At 34.2% G+C, this 8,877-nt stretch overlaps 1 protein-coding gene across 1 annotated transcript; it reads right to left on the bottom strand.

The window, feature by feature from the left end:
* Positions 1–4,102: 4,102 nt before the first annotated feature.
* rps23 (ribosomal protein S23) lies at positions 4,103–7,945 on the bottom strand. The gene is made up of 4 exons (XM_059328408.1): positions 7,802–7,945; positions 6,138–6,297; positions 5,385–5,505; positions 4,103–4,289 (listed from the first exon to the last, which is right to left on the bottom strand). The coding sequence occupies exons 1-4, from the start codon at positions 7,803–7,805 to the stop codon at positions 4,143–4,145; spliced, it is 432 nt and encodes a 143-aa protein (XP_059184391.1). The 5' UTR covers positions 7,806–7,945; the 3' UTR covers positions 4,103–4,142.
* Positions 7,946–8,877: the final 932 nt, after the last annotated feature.

Here is an 8,877-nt window from a genome sequence, read left to right on the forward strand (position 1 = left end):
CACGCCCGGCCCTGTTAACGCACATTTTATTGACCTTGTGTGTATAAACATACTGTATATATTTGATCTGTTGGCAGATTTCTCCTAAATTCACTAAAAGTTATCGTTCTGTTGCAGCTTGTAGCACTGTGAGCATTTAAATCAGGGATGGGCAACTTAAATGCTGCAGGGGGCCACTAGCACAGGGCCACATAGAGGAGCATCACTTCACCAGATATGATGAAACTGTAATTTTAAATATGTTTACAGTGCAGTAACTTAACCCTGTGGAGTCTCCAAAAGCTCCAAATCAGGACTTATTCATGACATCCACACTAGAAAACAAAGCAGCGTGGAGCCCTACTGTAAAAAAAGACAAAAAAAGACACAAAATGACTAAAAAAAGACACAAAATGACCCAAAAAGACACAAAATGACAAGAAAGACACAGAATAACTAAAAAAAGACACAACAACAGACACAAAATGACTTACAAAGACACAAAAAGACATGAAAATGATTAAAAAATGGACAAAATATCCCTATACGACTCCATAGAGTTAACATATTTCATGCTGTAATGCATGTTTAACAGTATAAATAGGAATACAAAAGGTTTGAAACACATACAAAATAACCACTTACTGTGATTTATTTTGTTTTCAGTGCAAGAACAGCAGACCAACATTAATTACAAGAAGTCATTTTGTGCATTTTTACACTGAACTTTTAAGATTTCATGCTCAAATGCATGTAGTTGTACTGAGGGCCACTTCAGGTGACAGTGAGGGCCGAATGTGGCCCCCGGGCCTCCTGTTGACCATCCCTGGTCTAAACCTTCATTTGTTACAAAGCTTCAACTCTCCTGCACAATATTATGTGTTTTACATATTCTATATTGTTGCTGCTGTGAATAAAGTACTTTATCCTCATATGGTCGTTTCCATTCAGAATGTTTGAAATCTTTAACGGCCGTTTACTCAAAAATGAGTTTTTGTCTCATAAATCTCAACTTCAGCTCCAAACTGACCAGTTTTTATTCCTTAATATATTCTGAAGGTTTTTACTATCATTCATACCCTGATTTATACAACATTTTGTTCCTAAAAACATGATGAAAACTGATTTTATATAGCTTTTGACAGTCTTTTCTGATTTATGAAATGATGGAAGGAGATATCCCAATGAAATAATAAATCGGAAATTAGTTTTTTCAGATTTCTGTCCTGGAAATATGAGCAAATTAATGTATACGTAATGATTTCACGACTCATTTGCTTATCTAAACATACAATTTCAGAAAACTCGTAATGCAAAATAATATTATCCTAATGTAAATAACAAACTGGGGAAGTTTCATGTGATATCTGTAAGTTGAATCCTTTTTATAATGAGACTGTTTTAACCTGTAGCACTTTGAGATTTGTTTAAATGAAAGTATTCTAACCCATGTGGACACTAATGTCTAGTGCCAAGAAGTACGAAGCCATAACAATATTATGTGATCTTCACCAAATTTGCAATTTACAAATACTGTACAGGAATTTAAAATAATTTGCAGTAAACTGACGACTAAAGAGAGAGAGACCAACACAGTTCAACATGTCTGTCTGTCTGTCTGTCTGTCTGTCTGCCTGTCTGTCTCTCTGTCTGCTCTAAAAACAGATTGAACTCTCTGGAGGTTTCTGTCTCGTTACCTTGTGGTTCTGTGTTGTTTTGGTTCCTCGACTCGTCTGTTGAGTTCTGCACATTCAGACGAGAGTGTGTTGTTGTTGTTGTTGTTGTTGTTGCAGAGGGCAGCAGGAGGAGCAGGAGCAGGAGGAGGAGGAGCAGGAGGAGGAGGAGGAGGAGAAGAGGTGTGTGACCTGTGACTGAAACCAGAGCTGTCTGTCTGAAACATGAGTCACACCAGATCAACACATCAGTTTATCGGTTTGTGTTTAAAAAGATTCATTAAAGTGTGATAATTGTGGAGAAAAGAGAAGTTAATGAGCCTTTGATCTGCAGGTTTCAGCTGTTCAGCTACAGCTCTCTCTCTCTCTCTCTCTCTGTGTGTCTGTGGGGTAAATGGGGATTTGATATCTGTTTCTATATTTACCTCCAACTAGGTTTACTACTGAGCCTCCAGACTAGTTTATAAGAGACAACAGAACAGACCAGACTGGAGTAAACCGCAGCTACACTACAGGACAAACGTTAGGAAACAAGATCAGATTAGTACAAAAAAGATGATAGTTTCATTGCTATAAAAGACAAAAAAAGACACAAAATGACAAGAAAGACACAAAATAACTGAAAAAGACAACAGACACAAAATGACCAAAAAACCCCACAAAAAGACACAAAATGACATGAAAAGGATTCAAAAATGGACAAACTATCCCTATCAGACTCCATAGAGTTAACATATTTCATGCTGTAATGCATGTTTAACAGTATTAATAGGAATACAAAAGGTTTGAAACAATAAAAAATAACCACTTACTGTGATTTCTTTTGTTTTCAGTGCAACAACAGCAGACCAACATTAATTACAAGAAGTCATTTTGTGCATTTTTACACTGCACTTTTAAGATTTCATGTCATGTGTCTTTGATGTTCATTTTGTCTTTTTGTTCATTTTGTGTGGCTCTACTTTGCAACAAAATAAACATGATTATATAAAGAGTCACTTATCAGAACACATTTAAACTATAATTTTTGGGGTTTTCTTGCTTAGATTTTGCTTTCTTCAAAGTAATCTCCTCTGACTAACAGCAGGACAGATACGAGGCTTTCCTTTATATTTATAGGAAAACTCTCCAAAGACAAAGAGATAAAGTGAATAATGCAAACTGTGATTTGTTTTTTTAAACTTTTGAACTGAAGTTGTGACTCTTCTTAATCTTCTCAACATTAAAACTAAGCCCTTCTTCTTTTCTGTTGGTAACATTTATTCATATGTCAATGGAGGAAAATGGTTCAATTCAATGAAACTAAAGTCTGATCATATAGTAAACACATCCAGAAATACAAAGAATTCATGCTGTTTTTTTTAAGTTATTGTAAACAGAACATTGAAGGTTTTTGGCCTGTTTTGTTCTTGCTTCCAAACTTTTATCCTGCAGTGTAAATGTAGCCTTTCACCTTTATTTTCCTATTGAAACAGAACAAACAGCAAAACAGTTAATATGGATTTTGATTGATTCATCTGCAAACGATTTTTCATCCACAAAGTTGCAGGAAATATGCAAAATAAATCATATTTTCTGAGTTCTGGGGGACGTTATTAAATGTCTGGATCTTATAATAAAGGAGGTGGAGACAGAAACGTTGGGATTTTTGCTTGAAAAAAACCCATCACGATTAATTGATAATCAAATTAGTTGCTGATTATCTATTCATTTAGAATATACGGCAAAAAAGTTAAGTTCTTTAAACTGGATTTCACCACCTCTACAAAATAAAACACAACTGTGAAACTAATCATGACGTCTGAACTCTCTTCCACCCGACTCAGGAACATTGACTCACTCCTCCATTTGAAATCACAACTCAGAACATGTTTAATCTGCCTGTTCCCTCTGATGACCACGACCCTGTCCAACCTGTTGTATTGTTCTGAATTTTATGAATTTGATTGTTTTTGTACGGTGTCCTTAAGTGCCAAGAAAGGAGCCTTCTAAATAACATTAAATCAAACTTCCAACTTTTACATGCAACTACAACGTATTAAGCTTTTAGGACTGTTTATACCAAACATTTAACCAAATAACAAAATGAGGAACAACAGCAAAACATGAATTTTAGAAGTCTGCAATAATGTTTATTAGTTAATTAGCCTTTATGTATCATTTGCTGTGCTTCTATCCCTGCTGAACTCTGGAGGAAGAAACATTCTGCTGATGGTGTTTGTTCTGAGCGTTCACAAGCAGCCAGGAGATAAAGAATAACTCCATGTGATTAGAAAAAAGCAGAGAAATAACTTCTGGTGTGAAGAATCAGGCTGCTGCTGCATGTTAAAATGATCTCAGGTCTTCAGCAGCCAGACTGGAGCCTCTATAAGTGTTCTCATGCTTTAAAATCCCTCTACAGTAACAATATGAGCAACAAACATTGAAATAAAAACTCAAAACAGCGAGGCTCTAATTGAAAATGTTTATTGTGTTTCCTGCATCATCTGTCTATGACCTGGGTCTCTCCTTCTTTCCTTTGTAGAGAGCCAGCAGGGACACGTTGGCCACCTTCACCACCTTAAAACGAACTCCAGGAATATCTCCCACGGCGTGACCTTTACGCCCGAAACCTGCCACCAGAACCTCGTCGTTCTCCTGCAGGAGACACAGAGAGGAGACACACAGCGTCACACAGGGAAACTACATGTGTTTATGGAGAGAAAAGGAAAACTAAACACCAGAACTAACCGACTGAAGCTTCAAGACCGTTTAGAACCAGCAGACACACAAACACAGATTATCAACAGATTAGGAAAAGATTAGAAATTAAGCTTCATGCAGCTTCTTAATTTTATTTGTCATTTTTACATCTATTTTTGGTCAATTTGTGTCTATTTCGATAATTTAGTGTAATTTTTTGTCATTTTGTGTCTGACATTTTTACATTAATTTTGCTGTTTTCTGTTTGACATTTTAACATGGTTTAATAAATAACCACAATCATTATCAAGAAAACCATGTTAAATGTCTAGATTTCAGCTCTTAAATGTGAAGAGTATGTTGTACCAGGCATTAAAATGAACAATTAAAGAAAACTATTTAGAACCAGCAGACAGAAACAGAGCTGCATCAACAGATTAGGAAAAGATTAGAAATTAAGATGCATTTTCTTAAATGTCATGGTTTCCCCACACTTATATACAATAAATATTAAATAAACTATAAAAATAAATATACATTTGTTTAAAAATGTATAATTTAACAGAATATAATCAAATATAATGGTTTTTAACAATGTATAAAGAACAAAATCTAAATGAAAATTGTGAGAAAAAATGGTTAAATGTTACAGTAATGATATAATTGTTAAAATATGTGTATATTTTAATAAAAATACATGTTGGTGATACCAGCTACCCTTGAGCATATTTAAGAGCTTGTCAAAGAAAAAAAAACCTTTACTTATTCAAAAATGTGTTACGGTAATGAATTTTGTTGCTCAGTGTCTAAAAATGTCAGAAAATACATTAAATTTTTTCAAATAGATGATAAATTCATATTAAACAGTGACTTTAGATTGTTTATGTTATAAAGGGTCAAATAAAATATGTATTGAATGCTCTTTGTTTTGCTATGAGCTGCAGCATGTTGATGAGAATCACCCTGTTGGACGTGTGTGTGTGTGTATATATATATATATATATATATATATATATATATATATATATATAAATAAAGGGAGGCTTTTACCTCGATGAAGTTGAGGCAGCCGTCGTTGGGGACGAAGGCGGTGATCTTCTTGCCGTTCTTGATGAGTTGAACTCTCACACACTTCCTGATGGCAGAGTTGGGCTGTTTAGCCTCAACACCCCTAAACACCAGAGACACAACACTGTTAACACACTGAACACGGAAACAGATGGAATAATCTGGAGGGAAACATCAGGAGCATCTGGATGGAACGTTTCACACAAAGTCATGGAAAAAGTATTAGACCTCCTTGTTTCTCCAGTTTCTTGTTCATTTTAATGTCTGGTTCAACTAAAGGTTCATTTGTTTGGACAAATATAATGATAACAACAATATCTGATGAGAGTTTAATTTAAGACCTGATATCTAGACATTTAACATGGTTTTATTGATCATGATTGTCATTTTGTGTCTTTTTAGTCATTTTTACATCTATTTTTGGTCAATTTGTGTCCAGTTCGACAATTGTGTAATTTTTTTTTTCATTTTGTGTCTTTTTTACATCAATTTTTTGTTATTTTGTGTCTGACATTTTAACATGGTTTAATTGATAATAACCAAAATCTTTATCAAGAAAACAATGGAAAATGTCTAGATATGTTGTACCAGGCATTAAAATGAACAATTAAAGGTTTAATCATTTTTTCCATGACTATAGATCCATTCTGTGAAAATCATCTGCACCACGTCCTCCTTCAGTTGACTCCTCAGCAGGTGTTTAAGGTAAATGGATTTATTAATTGTGGTACTCACACTTTCTCCAGGACGATGCCCTTGGCGTGGGACGCTCCTCCGAAGGGGTTGGCCTTCAGGGCGGTGCCCAGATGGGCCTTCTTGTACTGTTTATCGTGCCATTTCTGCTCACGGCGGTGATTACGGAGCTTCCTGGCTGTGCGCAGACCACGACACTTTCCTACAGGACAGAAAAATAATGTTAATACCTGCAAGATGCATTGTAATCATCAGTTCAAAACAGCTTCTCTTGGCAGATATCTGCAGTCAGAAATGTCGGCAAACTATACAGAAAATTAATTTAACTTTATAACAAATTCACAGAAAGATGCTTCATTATTATCTAGCAGTATTGGACTATTTATAGTTAATCCGTGGCTTTATAAAGAACAACTAGAGTGATTGCTCACAGACGCAATTCAGACTCAAAACCTTCAAAAATCAACTCAACACCTTTTCAAAATAGCTGACAAGACCTGAACTCATCATGTCTCATCTCTGTTTTTTCTGCATTTTGTGTTTGTGTCTAAATTCTGTTATGTTAAGCGACTTCGAGTAGCTATTACAAGCTTTTTAAAAATCTAATGTATAATTATTATAGTAACCTGATTGTAGCTCCAAATTTTGAGAATGAAAGTAAGTAAGTAAACTTTATTTATATAGCATCTTTCGCAGACAGAAGTCACAAAGTGCTTCACATTAACAGGATAAATCAGTTAAAAAGAATAAAATAACATTAAAAAATTGTACATACAAGTTTTAAAAGACAACAGCAATTAAACAACCTTAGCAGTCCCAAGGCAACTAATCAAAAGCGTCTTTAATTAGTCTCAGGAGGTCTAGGTTTGTCTGTTTGCACACTAACAGTTTGTAAAATTCAGGTGAAATTAGAAGAAGTTCTCTTCACTTAAAACACTTCTTCCCCCCGATTGTGATCATTTTAAGTGTTTTCACAGAGAAGAGAAACGTTCAAAGATCAGGAACACAAACACCATGCTAAGCTCTGTGATTTAATATTCCACAACAAACTCTAACTGCTGGTAGACAAGCAGCATCACTGTTTACTGCTGTCTGTCACAAACTGCAATCATTTATTTATTCTGATTTCACAAATACAAATTCAGTCTAAATATTCAACATTTCCAGTCAGTTTGTTAAATATGAACATCTGAGGCTTCATAGCCGCTACAGTTAGATGTATTTGACTTTTACTGAACAAACACGACCTTGTTACCCAAACTAAATCAACTCTGAGGGTTTTTTTCGCCGCATTTTAATAAAAAATCTGCCGCAGAAATGAAAACTGAGCTGCTAGCTGTTAGCATCGAGCTAACAGGGATTAAAGCGCTCACACGGTCAGACTGCATACACACTAACACCAGGAGTTTATTTATTTAACTACCTAGCTGTTTAATTAATCACTATAATATGAATAATGACGGTTTTTAATGGGTTATTGTTAATGTCTGTGATGCTAAGCTAACCGTGCTAACACGCTGTCATGGCCGCTCCACGTTGCGGGCAGAAAGAAGCATAAAAACGTTGTTTTTTTAACAGACTGAAGAGTTTTAACCGTCACAAAACGCTCGGAAACAGTTTATAAGACACTCAGAAACAACATGGAGGTGAAAAAGCCGAGCAGCGGACAGAAAAACAGAGTTTTTAGGAGGAAGTTTGAGACGAACCCATGACTGCAGCGGAGACCGGGGAGGAAAGGAAGGACCCAGCATGCACCGCGGCAAAGAATACTCTCAGGACCCCGGCTCGGTGTGGCCGCGGAGAGCGCCTGACTGGAATTATTAATAACACGAAGGTAAAACGATGGCAGTTTATTTTATCTTTTTATTATTTTTTATACATATAAAATAACTGGAATATGTTTGTTAGCACACTGTGATAACTTATAAGGAAACGTGTAGATTTGACACTTTTACGCGAAATAAAATATAAAATATTTGTATGTATGTATATATATATATATATATATATATATATATATATACACAATGTATATATATACAATGTATATACATACAATGTATATACATACAATATATATATATATATATATATATATATATATATATATATATATATATATATATATATATATATATATATATATATATATATATATAAATTGGTTTGATCAAACCAATTATATTAAATGAAATACTCAAATCGCGATCCTCTCAAAAAAACAAAACATAACAAAAAACAATGACCATTTAATATATTTTTCACTGAAACGGTTTGTTTTTTAATTTTTAATCAAAATTTTAATTATGAAACATTAGTAGCCAATAGGAGTGTAACGATATATCTGTCAGAATCAATATGTATTGAAAATATTGAGACATATTTTCTTGAAGATACGCCTTTATTTTGAAAATTCCTGTTTTATATTCATTGTATCCTCATTGTTTTAAATGTAAAGGTCTGAAAATTCTCAGTAATTAAATGTCCTAATACATTTTAGTTATAGTTAGTGAGTTATTTTAGAATAAATGTGACTAATTGTGTTAAATCTTCATTTAATATTCTGTCACATTGATCACAGGCCACTGAATTTAATTTAATTGGAATTGTATCATGGCAGATGTTGTGATATTAGCCAATATTGTGGTACGAAAAATCGATATAATATTGTATCATGATGAAACAGTGTGATTTACACTTTTAGTAGTCTACAAAACATTTGGGATTTCTTGATGATCGACCAAAAAGTGTCCAAAATTATGTGACTTCACCCTGTTATTCT

The sequence above is a fragment of the Centropristis striata genome, chromosome 3 (genome assembly GCF_030273125.1).
Source record: "Centropristis striata isolate RG_2023a ecotype Rhode Island chromosome 3, C.striata_1.0, whole genome shotgun sequence".
NCBI classification, from domain to species: Eukaryota; Metazoa; Chordata; class Actinopteri; order Perciformes; family Serranidae; genus Centropristis; species Centropristis striata.

What these genes read in the sequence shown, in the direction of transcription:
- rps23 (XM_059328408.1), bottom strand. An exon ending in GGCATCGTCCTGGAGAAAGT is followed by an intron (nt 5,506 to 6,137) that starts GTGAGTACCACA and finishes TCTGGTGTTTAG; the next exon opens with GGGTGTTGAGGCTAAACAGC. An exon ending in GCTGCCTCAACTTCATCGAG is followed by an intron (nt 4,290 to 5,384) that starts GTAAAAGCCTCC and finishes TGTCTCCTGCAG; the next exon opens with GAGAACGACGAGGTTCTGGT.